The sequence below is a fragment of the Elgaria multicarinata genome, chromosome 10 (assembly GCF_023053635.1).
Source record: "Elgaria multicarinata webbii isolate HBS135686 ecotype San Diego chromosome 10, rElgMul1.1.pri, whole genome shotgun sequence".
NCBI classification, from domain to species: domain Eukaryota; kingdom Metazoa; phylum Chordata; class Lepidosauria; order Squamata; family Anguidae; genus Elgaria; species Elgaria multicarinata.
In genome coordinates, this window is record NC_086180.1 from 15310296 (window position 1) to 15330842 (window position 20547).

Genomic DNA, 20547 nt, shown 5'->3' on the forward strand with positions numbered 1-20547 from the left:
TGGAGTTCATTGGCTCTGCAAACATCTTTCTGGAGCACACCTGCATTTTGCATGATCCATGTAACAAGATTCTGGTGGGCTCATAGTCCTCCTTGGCATCAGGGGTTTTGTACTAGGCCAGAGAATAGATGTGGCCGGAGGACAGGGGCTTCTTGCTGTTTTGTGCTCAAAAGCCACAATACCTTGCGGCACTTCAAAGGCTCACAAATTTACTGTGGCATAATAACCTTTCATGGACCACTGTTCAGAAAGTTATTTTGAAAGATGTTGCTTTTCATGTACCCGGAGAAAGTCCCAATAGTAATTGTGTACGTTTGCAGCCTAAGAGTATCATTTATTACAGTCCACAATACATTCCCACACTCTCCCCTGCCAGTGTGCCCTGTTCAACTTGCAATTAATTAGTAGATGTCTAAGGTGCTGTACAACTCTTTGCAGGTCCCAAGCTCTGCCTACCCTTCAACTGGATAGCTTTACATATTCAATTAGCATATGCAAATTTGTGCAGCTTTTTTGTGGGGGAGTCATATGGGCCTGAGACTGGGATTTTTTTCAGTATTTAGCGCTGCCCCTGCCCCCACATGGTATGGAGTGTACATCCAGTCATGCCAGATCATACAAGTAGACTTACATTGATCTGCATTAGGCTTCAAGGCTACCCCATCGACCTCCCCAGGTTGCCACCACATCAGTGCTCTTCAACCTACACCACTAAATTGCAATACTTTACATGACCATGGATCCATTCACCAGCTACTAGCTATTCTGAAAATATTACCTGCATGCCCCCAAGTTCATCAACACAACTTCCTTCCCAAAACCTTCTAGAAAATCCTCCCCTCCTGTCCCTACCCCATCCTAAAGATATGAATACCTTTGGCTTCACATAGGTCAGCCTTCCTCAACCCAGTGCCCTCCAGATATGTTGGACTACAACTCCCAGATGCCCCAGCCAGCCATGCTGGGAAATACTGGGAGTTGTAGTCCAACACATCTGGAGGGCACTGGGTAGAAGAAGGCTGACATGGGTCATGCGTTCATTTTCATTGCAACAGTGACATCAGAAACTGAGGCTCCTGAGTCTAGTGAATCAGGACCTAGTTGGTGAAGTAGAGAGTTGTTATTAAAACATTAATAGAAATCGAAGGAGCGTATCAACACAGGCTCAGCCAAGTTCATTGGTGTGTGTTTTTCATCAATATGTTTTGCTAAGTGTGCTCTGACGTGGGAGTCCACTGTAAAAAGGAAGAAGATTGAAAAATCCAAGTGATGTTTTGCCACCTGGAGACACTGGAGCTGAAACACATAAAACGTTACAAGAAAATAGTGAAAGAAGTCCTTGTTTGAATCAGGTAGAAAAGATCATTGAGAATTTTCACACATCGGATGAGAGCCAGGCTTTTTACCAGGTCTTTAAATAACCCTTAGTCTGGCCTTAGGCAGAATGAACTGGCGGCACTGATCAAGTGCCTCAGAGATAATTTTTCACATTGCATTTTATATGCACCGGCGTATTCTCACAAGTTCTTCTGAAGACATCACATTAGAACCAAAACCAAAAGGCCTTTTTCCCTTGTATTTTTCACAAGACATCTCCTGCTTGGACTTACTAGGTCACAAACCACCTCTTCAGCTGTGCTCCTTCCTGTCATCATTTGATCTATTTTTGCTAGGTTGAGCACAGTTTTCCTTGTGGGACAGGATTCCCTGTATTAAGACCTCAAGTATGTCCTCTTTATTTCCCATACTTGGTGCACTGAAATAAAGATACCAGAAACCAAGGGTTGTGCTCTCCAACCGATCCCTCACCGTTACCCATACCATCTTTCCATTTCACTGACGTTTTTCTCCCCAATACATGGCATCATTCTACCCTCTGGAATTTCTTCACCCTTCCCAACAGGATTTAGTTTCAAGCTCTCTTGATAAGGTTTGCATGACACCTGTCAACATGTTCTTATCTGTTCCTCATGAGATCCAACATATCTCCCACTAGAACTCCTTCATAATGGAACCATTAGAATCCAAACCTTTCCCAATGACACCATCTGTGTAGCCAGTCATTCACTGCCAGGGTTCTTTTCTTCCTTCCTTCAGCCTTCAACAGGAAGAAGTGAGGAAAACACTGTCTATGCCCCAAGGTCCTTTACTTTCCTACCCAGAGCCTCATCACTTAAAATAGTTTCAGAACAATGTCCGCCATTATCATTTGTCAAACAAGGATCAGCAGGAAGGGATAATGTCAGTGAGCTTGATGAATCTTGGCACATTTTCCACCACATCCTGGATATGCGCACATGGGAGGCAACGCACCTCCTGAAACGACTCATCAGGGAAGCATCCTGCTGTCTCTGTCCCACTCGGTAGGGAGTCACCAATTACAACCACACATCTCTTTGGGGGAGTTACAGGATTCCTTCCACATGTCACTTTCATATCACATCACGTGCAATGCTTTTCAAAGGCACCAATTCAGATCCAGCTGTGTGTCATCAAGCGTAGAGAAATAAAAAGACACTTTCAAAAACTTTTTCAGCAGCAGTGAAAAGTAGGGATGTCGGAGGAATCCGTTTGGGGAGTGGCGCTTGGTGAGTTTTTGTCATCTTGGTCCCCCAGACTCCCATCCCATCTTCCACCAGCTGGCTTGACTCAATGTGCAACAGGTCGTGCCAGCTGGCGGGTTTCTCTTTTTCATTTGCGCAAATTGACATTCGCACAAAAATGCAGCTGGAAATAGCGCAGTGTGCACAGTTGCAGCCAAAACTGGTGTGATTTGTGCAAATTGTAATTTGTGCAAATTGCATCATTCATAGCTGCAATTTTGCACAGTTTACTGTCGCATTTTGTGTAAATGGCTATTTGTGCAAATTTTAAAAAAGGGCGAGAGGCAAGTATGAGCCACAGAGATTGCTCATAGTTAGGGCAATGTGATGCAGGAAGACTTTCCCTCAATTTCGGTTGGCTTAGTTTCTCTGCAGTGATATCTTGACAAAGCTGACTTTGATTAGCTCTGTTGTAGCATTAGTATGTTGCCATGTTCATGATGAGATCCCTAATTGCCTGGCATGATTTGAAGGAGACTCCAAAGTGGGGCCGAGGGTGCAGTTATAGAAGCATTTCTTGCCTGCCCAAGGGTCTCTACTTCCCTTGCTCGGCTTCGTCCATTTTCTTCTGCTGCCCCTTATGCCTGGAACGCTCTTCCAGAACATTTGAGAACTACAAGTTCAACCGCAGCTTTTAAAGCTCAGCTAAAAACTTTTCTTTTTCCTAAAGCTTTTTAAACTTGATTTTGTTCTGACTTTATACTGTTAGTTTTACCCTACCCAGTGCCTGTTTACCCTACCCTGTGCCTGTTTACCCTACCCTGTGCCTGTTTGCATTCTCTTCCCCTCCTTATTGTTTTATTATGGTTTTATTAGAATGTAAGCCTATGCAGCAGGGTCTTGCTATTTACTGTTTTACTCTGTACAGCACCATGTACATTGATGGTGCTATATAAACAAACAAATAAATAAATAAATAAATAAATAATAATAATAATAATAATAATAATAAAGCAGCCGAGAGAGAGAAAATAGAATTAACCATTTCTGTAATGGAAATTTAACACACACACACACATACACGCCCCGAAAGCACTAATTTAACTGTGAAAAGCAAGGGCAGTGAACATTCAGCACTGCCTTAAAATCAAGTGCAGGATGCACATGTGTAAACCAGTCTTGTAACTCTGCATCAGGTGTGCTATCCCGGGATAACTACTTAGGTCACTTGGCAGTGATGAGTTCAGACGTGGGCCCTCTCCCTTTGCAACTTCTACCAATTGTTGTGAGCATCATGGAATCAGTCTGGTTTGACTGTGCATTGTGCAAGATCCATGCTTCTTTAGCGGCACACAGAAAAGTACAGAAATCTGTTCAGTTTTTAATGCCATCTGAATGAATACGAGAACACACACACATACTCAGGAGCCTGTTCTCACTGTGAATTACTACTTGCAAATGCAGCCAACACCCTGTTTACACAGATAAGCAAATCCGCAGTCTGCTGAGCTTCCTCCAGTCAGAGCAGCAGCTGTGGAACACTGTGAATAATAGTTGACTGGAAAGCACATGTTGCACACACAGTGAAAACAGTTCTTCTTCTGTACAGGGAGGGCAAGCAGCTTTTCTTTTGAAGACTTAAAAGCTGTGACATCTGCTTCTCAGCCAGCCACTGTCTCTCCTACGATCTTGCTTCTGAGATGCAAGAGGGATTGGAGGTGGGGGTGTCTGGTTATTATTTTTTCATGTGTCCCTCTGAACTTGTGTGGGTGGGTGTCTCAATCTCTCTCTCTCTCTCTCTCTCACACACACACACACACACACACAGAGAGAGAGAGAGAGAGAGAGAGAGAGAGAGAGAGAGAGAGAGAGAGAGAGAGGAATTAAGAGCAATGAGCTTTTGAGCAAATTTTTGTTTATTTGACTCTGACACTTTTTGGTGTGCACGAGCAACGTTTTACTTAAGGCATGTTAATTTCATTCACCTTTTAAAATAATTTCTAACAGCTGGCAGGACATTATAGACAAACTACTAGAGACCAAAAAAATATTCTAGCTGTTAAAAAAATGGAAAATGAGCATTTCATCTATGCAACTTAACATAGGGCTCATCTACACCAAGCAGGATATTCCACTATGAAAGCAGTATATAAAAGGCAGGAGCCACACTACTGCTTTATAGCGGTATTGAAGTGCACTGCAGGATCTACACTACTGCTTTACAGTGGTACTGAAGTGCACTGACAACTGTTGGGGCCCATGACACATCTACACCAAGCAGGATATAATACTACGAAAATGGTATGAAAGCAGTATATGGTATGTGTCAATGGGCCCCAACAATTGTCAGTGCACTTCAATACCACTATAAAGCAGTAGTGTGGCTCCTGCCTTTCATATACCGCTTTCATACCACTTTCATAGTGGAATATCCTGCTTGGTGTAGATGAGCCCTGAGAGTAAAGGAAGGGGAACCAAAAGTGAACGGGTTTGGGAATCCCGGTTATCGGGCCTGTTTAGACAACACGCTAAGCCATGGTTAGTCTGCTAACCTTTTACAGCAAATGGTTAGTGAGCATGTTTAAACTGTGGTCATGTAGCTACCAGGGTTAGGAATGGTTCACACAACATCCTTAGCCATAATGTTTTAGCTCAAAATGCTTAACCGCTATGCCTTAGTGTTGTCTGAACAGGGTCATTGTGTACTAACTACTGGAATCCATTGTATGTGTTTTCAGGCTAATATGAGTAAATGTAATATTTCTTAAAGCTGTAGCATTACTCATGTGTTTGTATTTCCTGCGTCCATCATTCATTATTGAAGGTTTTTTTTTTAAAAAAAGCAAAGAAATAAATTTCCCCCAACAGTGAGAGCTAGAAATGTTCTCCCTTTAAACAACTAAAAAGCTAAAATTCTGAGGATGTCAGATGTCTCTGAGGATTTATGTGTATTCACCTGCCAAATAGACAGGGATGTGTTTTTCCCAGTTTTGACAGCTTATCACCTATTTAGCAGAAAGAACCTGCCCCACCCACCCACCGGAACAGGTGGTGAGCATTTTCAGAACTGACCACATCAACTATCTTGTAGGAGCTCATATGCAGATCCAGTCCAACCCAGAATACTGTGCTTATGGCCTTTGTTTTGTTACCCTTTGCTTTATGTAGGAACAGATGCAGAGAGTGAATCATGTCCAGAAGCTTTGTCCTGCACACAGATCGTCATCGTGTTTGCATAACAAAATATTCCAACATATGTACTTTGAAAGACTAACCCCAGCCATTCCTAGAAACTGGCATCCTTGTACTTCATGCAGGCAAAATAGTGAAACATAAGATCATGTTCTGGCTGGCTTTCATCCCTTTTCTAGGCAGGTCCAGCACTTCTAACATTTTTCTTTTCTAGAACAAAACTGCTAAGGCCATCTGTTTTAAAGATATGGAATGGGGGTCAGTTTTGCGCACCGCTGTAGACCGGTGGTATTTTTGCTAGATGTAACTTGATCCACAGGTGGCAAATTAGGCCAAACGGTATGCAAGAAAAATAAATGGCCCGTCCTTAAGAATTTATTTTAACTTATATTTTAAGTCTCTCCTTTTCAATTGTTGCTTCAGGCTCTTGAGGCAGCACCTGTGAAACTGTCCGTGTTTTTGTGGCGGGGGGAAGGAGGGGGGTTTAAAGCTTCCTCAGTGAATTAATAACTGACTCCTAAATATTGTCAGATTTTTGCTTTCCAGTCGTTTGCCTTTCATTTGGCATCCCTTCAAACATTTCCTGTTGAAGATTTCCGAGAGGTGACATGGCCGAGGCTTCGATTCCCCATCCCACCCAAATTTTCTCCACTCCCCCTTTTCACTTGAGTAGAAAGCGGGATTTCTCAGTGAACACTCTACTGGTCTATTTGCCATTGTGTAGCACCCGGAATAAGCAAAGCCTTTGACGTCTCTCACATAAATACCCCCTGGCTCAAACAGACTTTCAGGTCAGCAGTGAAATAGCAGGAAGTGGAAGAAGGGCTATTATGATTGCCACTTAGGCATTGACAAATAAAGAGGCCAAAAAGAGGACACAGATTTGCATGACATTTGCCTTTGCTAATGTATATGTCTAGACTTAATAGGGTGACCATATGGAACAGGGCTTCCATATCTTTAACAGTTGTATTGAAAAGGGAAATTCATCAGGTGTCATTTTTATGCATGCAGCACCTGGTGAAATTCCCTCTTCATCACAACAGTTAAAGGTGCAGGAGACTTGCCCTCTTTGTATCTGGTCACTCTGGTATAGCTCCTGCAGGAAAGAAGAAGAAGAAGAAGAAGAAGAAGAAGAAGAAGAAGAAGAAGAAGAAGAAGAAGAAGAAGAAGAGGAAGAAGTTTAGTCAGATTTCCCAAAACCTTGACTGAGGTGCTGACCTCTACCACTCTAGGAAAAATGTGCATTAACATGTCTGGCTTCTTGGTAGAACATCCCTCCCCCATCCTTGCCATACTTACACCATGCTGGCATGCTTACCATACATTCTTAAACTGTCAAGCATCCCAAAGTATTCAATGGGCTGCTTGCTCCCATTCAGACATATTAAGGTCATTGGAAGACCAGCTTCTGGGTCTGCTCTCCTTCTGAGATGAGATGGGTGGCTACCAGGAAATAGAGCCTTCTCACTATTTATTTATTTATTTATTACATTTCTATACCGCCCAATAGCCGGAGCTCTCTGGGCGGTTCACAAAAATTAAAACCATTCGAAGTATAAAACCATAATATAAAATACAATATAAAAGCTAGTAACACCTTCCACTTTTGTTTTTACTTAACACATTTTTTTACTGACAGCTGGGATTGCTGTGAAAAGAATAGGTGTCTGTTAATACCGGAAACTGTGGCTTCCAATGAGTTGTTTAGTGTGTTGGGGCTCAGAACCCACCTCTGCCTTGTAGAGGCAAGAATCCTTTGGGCAGATCACTTGTCCTTTGCCATGCCACCCATGGCAGCCATTTTGTGGTGATGCCCAGGACAGTTTCTCAAATGCCAAATGTGCTCATGGCCCAAAAAGGTTACCTCCGCTTTTCTACATACTGTCACCTCAAAATGGCCTTGAAGACACACCCTTAAGCTCATCCTGTGAAATCCACATTGACTGTCTAATTGCTAGCGTGAAAAGCGTTATCTACCGTTGATCATTTTCAGAGGAAAAAATGTTTAAAAGACTGCATATAAACCTGGGGCAGAAAGGTGTGGTAAAACTGAAAAGTGATAGAACATCTTAAGAAAAGCCATCCAAGACACTTGTAGATTTTATGAATGAAAGCTTTATAAGTGCTTCTAGATGAATGTTTGAAAGGGTGGGGGGAAAGAACAATGAAGATGAATGCTGACAGGTGATACAGGATCAAAAGCAAAAGGTGAGCCTTTGTACCTTTATCACAGGATTTTTTTTTCTTTCAGATATTTTTGATTGGGTGTTTGAAGATTATATACACACACACACACACACAGATAGACATCCAGGCTACTTCCCTGTAGAGCAGTATAAATTTGTCATTTTTCACTTGGGAAGTCTATGTGAAAACAACTACTTTAGGAAATTAATTTTATAATCAGACGAGAGTTGAAAGATGTCCTTTATGTTGTACACTGAACATAAGACATAGTACTTTTTGCCAACTTTTTAAACATTGGAACATCCCATATAATTGAAGGTGTTTATTTTTAATCTGTTACTTCTGTGCTTTTTTTAAAAAGAGAGATTATGAACCAATTCTTCATATATTTATGACAAGCTTTCTGTCTTTTATCTCCTCACAGCTGCAATACATTGTATGTTACAGTTCTTGCCATTTAGAGGAAATGCTTTTCTTCTAACTGTAGAAATTCCTTTATCGCAACAGCTCAATTTTTCCTCTTCTGAGGCGGAGTGTGTGTGTGGTAAATACACAAGCCATATATGATCCTTCACATTCTGCACGCTCACAAACGGCAACTCCTTCAAAATCTTCCCAGATCAGTGTAAATGACAAAAAATATTTGTTTTATTAGGAGAACCAAAGGGAGTGCCTTTCAATCCTCACCATTCTTTTGCATTATCCCGTCCAGTAATAAACATACAACAATCTCCATTTCTGCAGGCCTCCATGTACCGGGGCTGGGGAAAAGGCCAACCTTCCTCATACAACCACTGGGGCCCAGCTTCCTCTTTTTATACGCCACTCAAACTTTAACAAACATGGTGTGGAGCCTCTGAGCATTGTAGATGGGTTTGGGCTGTGCTGTTAAAGGGTTTGTCATAAGTTCACATGGAGCATTGGCCAAACCTGCTAGGCATCCTGGTACTTGTTTCATGTAGACTTGAGAGTTGTCCTTAGAGCACTTCCAACATTCTCCCAAGGCAGAATAGATCTGGCACCATTGGACGTTGCAAGTGAATTACCATATCTTCTTTCCTCCTCTTCCTCTTCTCCAGGGCCAGATCTACACCAAGCAGGATATAGCACTATGAAAGCAGTATATAAGAGGCAGGAGCCACACCAAGAACGATATAGCGTTATGAAAGTGGTATACGGTATGTGTCATGGGCCCCAACAGTTGTCAGTGCACTTCAATACCGCTCTAAAGCAGTAGTGTGACTCCTGCCTCTTATATACTGCTTTCATACCACTTTCATAGTGCTATATCCTGCTTGGTGTAGAACTGGCCCTAGAACATAACTAGAACATAAGAAGTACCATGCTGGATCAGACCAAGGGTCCATCTGGTCCAGCACTCTGTTCACACAGTGGCCAACCAGCCATCGGCCAGGGACCAACAAAGCAGGAAATGAATGAAACTACACCCTCCCACCCATGTTCCCCAGCAACTGTGCACACAGGTTTCTGCCTCAAATACTGGAGATAGCACACAACCATCATGGCTAGTAGCCATCGGTAGCCTTCAACTCCAGGAATTTATCCAACCCCCTTTTAAAACCATCCCAATTGGTGGCTATCACCACCACATCTTGTGGTAGTGAATTCCATAGTTTAACTATGTGCTGTGTGAAGAAGTGCTTCCTTTTATTTGTCCTGAATCTCCCACCAATCAGCTTCATGGGATGACCCCTTTGGGTTCTAGTATTTAGAGAGAGGAAGAAAAAAGTCTCCCTATCTACATTCTCCACACCATGCATAATTTTGTACCCTCCTTTTTTCCTAGCTAAACAGTCCCAGCTGTTTTAACCTTCCCCCATAGGACAGATGCTCCAGCCCCTTAATCATTTCAGTTGCCCTTTTCAGCACTTCTTCCAGCTCTATAATAACTTTTTTTAAGTGTGGTGACCAGAACTGTACACAATATTCTATGAGTGATCGCAACATAGATTTGTATAAAAGCAGTATGATACCGGCCGTTTTATTCTCAGTTCCTTTTCTTATAAAGCCTAACATGGAGTTTGCCTTCTTTACAGCGGCCGCACACAGGGTGGACATTTTCATTGAGCTCTCCACCACAACCCCAAGATCTCTTTCTTGTTCGGTCACTGCCAGCTCAGATCCCATCAGGTTATACTTGAAGGTGGGTTTTTTTTTGCCCCAACGTGCGTCACCTTACACTTGCTTACATTGAACCGCATCTGCCATTTGGATGCCCACTGTCCCAGCTTGTTTTTACTGCCAGGATTTGGTCCAAAAACTTGTGCAGTTTTAGATAGGGTTGGATCCATCTGGCCTTCTGCCAAAGGAAGGGACCTTCCCTGAGAGGGAGGACTCTGCTCATGGAAGGTTGCTCCACCTGATTTTTGGGGATCCCCTCTCCCCTAACACCACAGCTCTACCCATTCAGCAAGTCACCTGACTCTTTCTGTTGTATTTTCTGGGGGCTAGAGGCACTGCCATGGGAAGGAGGGTCTCAGAAAGTCCAGTTCTCTGCTGTTGATCCAGTATAACCTATACTTTCTGGGCTTTTTAATTCACAGAGTCACCATAACAGTCTTTCATAGCCTTCAAATCTACTCTATTCAAAAGCAGCTTCAAGGCTATTGTCTCTGAAGGAAGCTGCAATTTCCAAGAATATACGAAGAGCTAATTAGCATTTTTTCCCATGGCAGCCTCAGGGCAAGGAAAAGGTAAATGGAAGGAGATAAGGTCTTCTTTCATACCCAAGGGCCAGATTCTCAAGTGTTCAGTAATCTATTGGTTCTGAGTTGCTTTACTGGATCTTGTTCAGCATAATAAGGATACAAGGGGGGGGGACTCTTTGCAAAACAAAGCAGAAGGCTCAACCTCTCAAAGTATTGGCTCAGTATTTGATGAGAGCTTATTCAGAACTTCATTGAGCATGACCATTATCTTTTTCTTTTCTTTTTAAGGAAAGTGGGCAAGATTCAGACTAGGGATTGTACTGCAAAGCAGCAGCTCTTATTCACCACCCGGATGCCTGGGGCAATTTCTAGTTGCCAATTGCTACCATTTGCCTTATTGTTTCCCTACTTATAGGAGCAGAGGCATATTTATGTTACCTATGTAGATTTATAAGGCGCCATTGATGCACATTGATGGGAAGATGTCATTGTTCTTGGTGTTACATAAATATACGTAATGTTGCAGTGGTGAGGATAACGCACCACAAGAAGGCTGTTTTAAACTTCCCCTTTTGATAAAAATTATTGAATAGGTTCCGTTCAATATGGGAAGGACCACACTGTAGCCATTAAGTCTTCCATATCTGGTGTGTGTGTGTGTGTGTATAAATTTGTAAGCAAATCAGATTCCTTTTGCAGAAATGGAAAAGCAGTATAGCAGGGAGAAAAAAATAAACTGCGAAAAGGCCGGAGGAGAATATACAATTTTAGTTTGCATAAATTCTGTTCAGGGCTAGTTCTCGCTAACAGTGAGTCTCCAAGGCAGACCTTCTGCTTATCTTTGTATTCATTTGATATGAAAGACAGAATGGTTCCCTACAAAGACAGTAGATGGTGGGTTTAAGACTTTCCCCATGAATTCTTCGGCCTTGAGTGAAAACTTCCTCTCTATAAAGTGTGTGTGTGCGTGCGTGCGTGCGCATGTGTGTGTGATGGGAGCAGGAGTATAGGTTGTTGCATGAGCAAGCACAATGAAGATTGTAAAGCTTTTTGCAGATGAAGACTACAGTGCTACACATCCTTCTTTGAGAATCCTGTTGAACTCAATGTACTTACTTTTCAGTAAGCATGCATTGGATCAGGCTGCTGATCATGTGGATCAGGCCACATGAAATATATGCAGTGACCCTGTTCAGACGACATGCTAAGCCACGGTGGTTAAACGTTTTGAACTAAACATTATGGCTTAGCATGTTGTGTGAACCAATCCTAACCATGGTGGCTACATAACCATGGTTTAAACATACTCACTAACCATTTGCTTCAAGAGGTTAGTGGCCTAGCCATGGCTTAGTGTGTCATCTGAACAGTGTCAAAGATGATATTAAATAGATAGTATAGACACCTTATTTTAATCATACTTTTCTCTCTGTATTTTCTAGTCCATAATCTTCATTCGGGATAGAAATGCCCGTGGTCAGGAGGTATCTGCATATATTGACTATGCACACCGGTTGAAGGTGGATGAATTTGACGTCTATTTCAGTGGCAAGAAGAAGATTTTCCCCAGGCGCACAGATCTGAGGTTTGTTGGTTATTTTTTTTTGTATTTCTGAAACACAGGTAGTAAGTATACAGAGTATCCACTGGCATCTATGGAAAAGCTGAGGCCTATTCATGGATCCGTATCTTCTCAGACAGACCCATGCATGGTCATAATCTTCTACTAGAAAACAGAAAGGGAAGGAATTCTAGAACCTTGATGCCACTTCAGAGAAGGCCCTGTCCCATCTACTCACCATCTTAATATGGAGCAGAAACCCATCCAAGGCCTTAGCAGGAGGGCAAATTATATGGGGACAAGCAGCCTTGTAGGGACCAAATGGACCAAAATGGTTTAGGGCTTTAAAAGCAAAAAACCAGCTCTTTGAATTGGGCTCAGAAATGAACATGGAGTCAGTGTCACTGCAAGAGTATAGGAGCGATATTATCATAATATAGGTGACAGTGTGGCATGAGGATCAGGATATTTCAGGGCCTCTTTAGACATACATGTACATTGCTCTATTTCTCTTCAATTGATTGTTCAGCATTTGGTGGCTTGCAATTGGAAACATTATTTTTCAAGTGTGGCATCTCTATAGATAGTGTTTTATCTGTGATGGCTGTTGCACACATGCAAGCCATTACTTAATGCATTATTTAATGCAAACCATTATCTAATCAAGTGATACACAGTCTGCTGAATACATATTTATTTCCTTACTTGGATTCATCGACTAGCACCTCATCCCCAATTAAAAGCGGGATATAGGAGAAATTCATTTGGAAGAAATAATGTTGTACTTTTGAACCAGTATGCAAACCAAATCTCATTCACCCTTCAAAATTTGCACTTCTCTGAATCTTGCAGTGGAATTCCCCAGTGAAAAAATGAATACAAAAATACACTTATTAGAGACACGTTCACCGAAAAATGCGTACTTGCTTGCAAAAGAGTGGCCATATCAGGCAAAATTGTGTGCAAAAATGCATGTAATTGGAGAAATGCATTAGTATATGAATTTTCGTGCAAAGTCCCCCCACCCCATCCCTTTTAATTCCCAAAGTTCAGGATGAACCAAATTTAAAATTGGAAAAATGAGAAACGGAGAAACCAAAATTGACATTCATCCATAGTGGAATCAGCTACCTAGGGAGGTTGTGGGCTCTCCCACACTAGAGGCATTCAAGAGGCAGCTGGACAACCATCTGTCAGGGATGCTTTAGGGTGGATTCCTGCATTGAGCAGGGGGTTGGACTCGATGGCCTTGTAGGCCCCTTCCAACTCTGCTATTCTATGATTCTATGATTCTATGATCCCTAAAAGATTAACCCTGGTCATCGAAAGCCAATTCAAATAGGGTCACCCCACTGAGTGGCAGGCAACAAAAATGTGTCTCAATATACCGCTGCTGTCCAAATTTATCAACTACATTGGATAACCATGATAGTGAATTTGGTAGATCTGAGAGTCTGCAAAAGGATGTAAGTGAACAGGCAGTCCCAAAGGTATGTAGGACTCAAGCCCTTCAGGCACTTACAGGTTAACCTAGGTAAAGTTGAACAGGATTATCTCAAGACAGGGAAGAACTTTACATCAATACAAGTATTGATGTGTATTGGTGTAATGTATTCCCAGCAATCTATTCCCCAGCAAAGGCAGGCCACTACATGAAATTTGCACAGTTAAGAGTATGCATGCATATTCATGTATTTGTTACATTTATATCTCCATTGTCCTCCAGGGAGCCCAAGGTGGCATGCATGACTCCCCTCCTCTCCATTTTAACCTCACAACAACAACCCTGTGAGGTAGGTTAGGCTGAGAGTGTGTGCCTGGCCCAAAGTCACCCAGTGAGCTTCCATGGCCTGAGTGGGGATTAGAATCCATCTTTTCCCAGTCCTAGTCTAACATTCTGATCACTACACTACACTGGTTCTCCCATGGGCATTTAAAAGTAGCCCATCCTTGATTATAAGAACATAAGGAGAGCCATGTTGGGTCAGACCAAGGGTCCAGCACTCTGTTCACCCAGTGCCCAACCAGCTGTCAACCAGGGACCCACAAGCAGGACACAGTACAACAGCACTTTCCCACCCATGTTCCCCAGCAACTGGTTATATAGGCTCACTGCCTCTGCTCCTGGGCAGGATCTACACTACGGCTTTATAATGGTTTATAACAGTTTTGACAACTGTTCAGGCCCAGGATATATTGAATAGACAGTTTTTAAAGTCTTTTCAAAATGTTATATCCTGCTTGGTGTAGATTTGGCCCTGGAGGTAGCATATAGCTATCAGGACTAATAGCCATTGATAGCCTCCTGCTCTAGGAATTTATCCAACCCCCCTTTTAAAGCCATCCAAATTGGTGGCCATCACTACATATTGTGGAAGTGAATTCCATTGTTTAGCTATGTGCTGTGTGAAGAAGAACTTCCTTTTATCTGTCCTGAATCTGCCACCAATCATCTTCTTGGGATGACCCCGGATTCGAGTATTATGAGAGAAGGAGAAAAATGTCTCCCTAGCCACATAATAATTGCCAGGATCATCATCAGGACCCCGGGATATTTAATCTAGCTGTGTATAAAAGAGGAGTCCGCTGTAGCTTAGACATTGTCAAAGCCTGCCTTTCCTTGTTTAATGCCATCACTACACTTCTCCTAGAATAAGGACCTTCTGATCGGGATACAAATAAATAGCTAGAGCCAGTAACATTTCATTCTATCCCTTGGACAGCAGATGTCAGTACAAAGGCAATTAAATAGCTGACAATTTCCATACAATATAGGAGCTGGTAATTAGAATGATTTTTTTCTCCCTCACTTGTACCTTGGGATTCTAAGGGTTTGAAATTCTGTGTGATCTCAGCAGCTGATGTTCTTCATCTATTAGCTGATCCTCCCATTTAGGTTCTATGTCCCGTTCATCCAGCTACATCATACCCAGCAAAACTGGAGAGCCCTTTCGGCTCAGGGTTGCTGTCTGTAGGGAGTGTAGTTACCCTCTTTCTGCTTGCATGCTTTGCGCTGGAATAGCTGACGGCGTTTAGCAAACAACTTCTTATCTTCCTGACTTCTGCCTTAGCAGCCAGCAGTGGGGCACAACATGACAACTCCCTGTTTGCATTCTCTTTTAATTGCTTCTGTTTATTGTACCAAGATTAAAGAGAAATCCAGCACAAACCTTTAACATCCCTGCAGTGCTCTCCTGAATTTGGAAGGTGTTCACTTCCACGTCTCGGTAGCCAAGCACTTGCCTAGACTCATTTCTCATTATTTTATCAGTAGTGCCATACTTTGACATGTTAATGTGTGGTGCTGCATATTCTCTCTCTCTCTCTCTCTCTCTCTCTCTCTCTCTCTCTCTCTCTCTCTCTCTCTCACACACACACACACACACACACACACACACACACACACTCTGTTAGAACATAGGAAGAACCCTGCTGGATCAGACCAAGGGTCCATCTAGTCCAACACAGAGACCTTGTTCAGAAGACACCTTAAACCATGGCTTTAACCACAGTGGTTAAGCCAGAAAGCCGGGCTGTGTTCAGAAGACACCTTAAACCCTGGCTTTAACCATGGTGAATAAAGTAAAAAGCCTTATTCACCATGGTTAAAGCCATGGTTTAAGGTGTCTTCTGAACACAGCCTAGCTTTCTGGCTTAACCACTGTGGTTAAAGCCATGGTTTAAGGTGTCTTCTGAACGGGCCCACAGTGGCCAACCAGCTGTTGACCAGAAACCCATAAGCAGGACATGAGTGCAATAGCACCCTCCCACACATGATCCCCAGCGACTGGTGCACAACCTTTATATAAAAAAGGGGGGATCAAATCACTTGGCAATGAGGTTGAGCTAGTGAGCTTGCAGTTCCAGTGAGCATACTAATCCCAGCTACCTGGCCCCAACAATGTGCAAAAGCAGCAGTCATGGCTCCACAATCGCCTATTCCCAGGTCTTAATTGTAAGGCTGCTTCCACAAAAACCATTAAGAATCAGCTAGGTATCACAGTTAAATTAACTTTGACAGCAGCAAGCACATCGCTTAAAATTCTGATCCATCCCAATTATACACAAAGCAGCAAGTGGGCATCTGACTCCAAGGGCAAAAGGTGTGTGTCATGTTATGACCCCCCTGCCCCGGGCCCACCACATAGCTCCCTCCAGCCCCTCCACCCAGATGTCTTTCTCTCTTCCAGGTTCGCTTCCAGTATTGGAGCGCAGCTGAAAAAGAAGTGGTGTGGGAGGACGAAAGACCCTCAGGGATGGGGGATGTGTGGCCCTCAGATGTTCTTGGATTTCAACTCCCATCATCTCTTACTATTGGGGATGCTGGATAGGGCTGATGGGAATTTCTGCCCATTAAAATCTGGAGGGCCACACGTTCCCTATCCCTGCTGCAGGCCGTGGTAGGGGGAGGATTCAGCACCCCTTTTGACCCTCAATTCCCCCCCCCATTTCATCACATCTGTTTTGAGCCTCAGAAAATACAATAGAGGTGTTACATAGAGTCCTCCAATGCCCAGTTAGAAGATTCAAGTAAGTAACAAGTATCAGCAGAAACTCTGCTAACCACAATAGCATTTAGGTAAGTTCCCAGAACGAAGAGTGAGCAGCGAGGGGACAGAAACTGGGATACTCTTTGTTTACCTACAAGATGAATGGTTACCATCTCTCTAAGAATAAGCCCTGCTTCGCTATCCCTCTTAATTACCTGCTGCGAAACATCAGTTCTTCAGTGAGCGTCATTTGCGAGACCTTTGAGAACCAGCTTTGAACCGTGTAACCTATGGCTATTTTCCAGTATTCGACTTTGTTGGCGTACAGTGCCCATGACATCTCTGTGTAATTTTAGACAGTGCTGGTGTTAGTGGTTTCCAAATGTGGTGTTTCAGCTATCCAGAACCCGCCCTTTCCATTTCCTCCCCTTGCCACAGTCATCGGTAAACAGCAGCCTTTGTTCTTAGCCAAATTTTCATTCAAGTTCACCCTAGGTAAAAAATATTCAGATAAGGAAACTTCTTTGCAGGCCAACATTGGGCAGAAACAAATATGGCCTTTAATTGTGGGTCTCTTCCCTTCCCCCCCAAAAAAAAGATGATGGGCAAAGTCAGCTTATTTACTGAGGCTTCTGCTGTTTGTCCTCATATACTTTCAGGATATTTTCATTTCGTATAAACGGGTGCGTGTCTGATACCAACAAACAAAAGCAGTGGGGAAACGGACATGAACCACCCAATAGCTTAAGGAGAACTCCACACAACTAATTGCTGCAAGACATAAAAACCCCAGAATTAAACACTGCAAGACACTTCAAAGTCACTTCACATTAACAAAGTGGTTAACACATAGCATGAATTCTTTTCTGGGGATGGGTGATGGGTGGTGGGATATAGTTAAGACTGATTGCTAGTATTTCAAATCATTAAAGCTCTAGCATTATCCCTCCCCCCTCCCCGCCAATTTTTAAGAAATCATAAACGTCCATTATACAGGTGCATGTGGGTCATCTGAAGTGTTCTAGAACTCTTTAACCAAATAAACCTATAGAATATTTTGATCAGGCACCAAATTATCTGATTCCAAATTTGGTCTGATACCAAATTATCTGTGCTGGGTATTCTAAACTAAGATAATTTTCTAGGACTCCAAAACAGCTTAGCAATGGGATATGCCAAGTATATTCAGGACATATTAATGTTCAGGACATGAGGTTCAAACAGGCTTTTTACTCTGTGATACTCTGGATTCTAATCCTGCCATTGGGGATGTTGGAGAAATCCTCAACAGGATCAGTGAGTTCTGATTTTTATTAATCCAACCCGTGAATTCCACAGCAGACCCGCTTTTCCCCTGTTGGGTGGATTCTGTGGACTTGTGGACCGTTTCTCTAACCTTCAGGAATTCCCTGCAAACTTCATCATAGAAAAATATGCAATTTTTTTAAAAAAAAACACATTAAAAAATGAGAATTTCCATAAGCTAGCGAGCAAAAATGCATGTTTTGGGGAAATTGTATTTGCAAAAAGTCAAATTTGCACAAATTCGGAAAGGAAATAAAACAATTCCGTCGATGGGAAGACAGTGGAATGAAAGGCGCCTGACAATCCATGAAGCACAAACAGAATGAATTTTACACACTGTACATCCCTACCTGACATTGAATCCAAAATGGTGGAAATTCTTACTAGAAAGTTTGCTACTATCTCTTAATGACATACTCTTGAAAAACCATTTCCTTTTAGTTCATTTAAATCTGTTGCCCTTTAATTTCATTGGATGTCTTACCATACGTATAGCTATGGAAGATGTATAAGTTATCCAGCTGACTGTTTAATAGTAGGGCTAGCCAACTTCTGGATGGTTCAGATGTATATTTGGTCACACCGCCTGACCAATATATGATTGGTTAGGCTCTGTGCGCAGTGCTGTAGTGGAGTCATAGAATCATAGAATAGTAGAGTTGGAAGGGGCCTATAAGGCCATCGAGTCCAACCCCCTGCTCAATGCAGGAATCCACCTTAAAGCATCCATGACAGATGGTTGTCCAGCTGCCTCTTGAAGGCCTCTAGTGTGGGAGAGCCAAGTTATGCAGGGATGCAGCACCAACATTTTTTAATTAGCAAGAATGTTGATGTCATCAGCCACGATCTGCACTCCCCACCTCTGTATCCCCGGTTCCCTCTGAGCTTTGTGGTAATGCTCACAGAAGCAGAAGGGGAGGGGATAGATTAATTTTTCCAGCGACAATATTCCCTGATACAATGCAAAGTATTTGGGGGTGACTTGCTCTTGACTGAGCAATCAAGAACCATTAGCTAAACAAAAGACCTGCTTGAACTAGTGGAGATGGAAACTGCTAGATCTGGTTTGTTGATATTGGATCGACACAGCAGCCTGCATTTTGGACTCTTCTTGGGGTGTGACTAAGGGCACTGTCGTGACGAGCGCCTGCACTTAAAAATTTACCACTACACTACTACATGTGCTCAGATATAGCATCACATACAAATATTTATGGCTTTCATGCTGCACATATCTTACATTCAAAATCGAAAGGGGAGATGTGTGGAATATGGTTCAGAAATCAAAAGAGAGGAACTTTCAAGAAGCAAGAGATGGTAGTTAAGCTGGACAAAGCCATTTTCATGAGATGAAAAACTAAAATGAATGCCTGTGTTTCTTTGAATTTCCTACCCGCATGTATAAGTATGATAGAGCCATTAATTCATTTTTAACTGGCTGTTAGTGTAGGGTTAGCATTTTCATGATGAGACTTCATTGTAACAGTTATTTTTTAAAAAAATGGGAGAAGAATTTAATAGAATCATAGAATCATATTTATTTATTTATTTAAAAATCCATTTAAATTAAAACCAGACTTACTTATTTATTTTGAATCATCCACTTTTATCCACCCTAGAAAGAGAACCTTATGATGCACTTCGCATCTAGTTTCCCTCCAGGTAGACTTGAGGCCTTTATCCCAATCAGTTTATTACATTAAATTATATAATTAAAAGTGCTGTATAGAGTGATGATTCTGCATTAATTAATATCAGTCTCTCCTCCTATAATTTTCATATACTTTTAAGGCTGCAAAAGGTGTGTGTGTGTGTGTGTGTGTGTGTGTGCGTGTACATTTGGCCTGGTGTCAGGAACTGCTCCATGTGGTGATCCATGTAACCACAGTCTTTCAGGGAAGATCTGACTTGGCTCCACCTACCCTTGCTGGCCATTGGTTCCTCCTGGGCAGGGAGGAATACAAAGGACTTCCTTTTCTTAGCTGAGCCTTCCTTGAACAATAAGGCCTACCTGACCTCTAGTATGTCTTGCTTTTCTTGTATTGCTCTTGGTCTTGACACCTGGCTTGTTCTCCAGTCCTTCCTTTTGGTTTGCCCTCTAGTCCCACTCACTCTTTAGTCTACAGGGTGACCATATGAAAAGGAGGACAGGGCCCCTGTATCTTTAACAGTTGCAAAGAAAAGGGAATTTAAGCAGGTGTCATTTGTATGCATGCAGCACCTGATGAAATTCCCTCTCCGTCACAACAGTTAAAGCTGCAGGAACCTTGCCCTCTTTTGTATCTGGTCACTCTAGCTATACTCCTGCAGCTTTAACTTTTGTGATGAAGAGGGAATTTCACCAGGTGCTGCATGCATACAAACGACACCTGCTGAAATCCCCCTTTCAATACTACTGTTAAAGATACAGGAGCCCTGTCCTCCTTTCCATATGGTCACCCTACTTTAGTCCTGGTTCTCAGTTCCTGACTCTCTTCAGCCCTGATTGTGGGTGTGTTTCCCAGCTGCTTGTCTAAAACATGTTCAGAAATTAGACTCAAGGTTTCTGCATTCTCTTTCCAGTTTGTCGTGTGATCTTGACAAATCATACCTTTTGA

General features: G+C 42.4%; 1 protein-coding gene across 1 annotated transcript in view; it reads left to right on the top strand.

The window, feature by feature from the left end:
• Positions 1-20547, top strand: part of CFAP299 (cilia and flagella associated protein 299) — a 324354-nt gene that overhangs the window by 247643 nt on the left and 56164 nt on the right. The window contains exon 4 of the mRNA XM_063136207.1: positions 12037-12179. Within this exon, the coding sequence (XP_062992277.1) occupies positions 12037-12179 (143 nt within the window). The remainder of the gene's footprint in view (positions 1-12036; positions 12180-20547) is intronic.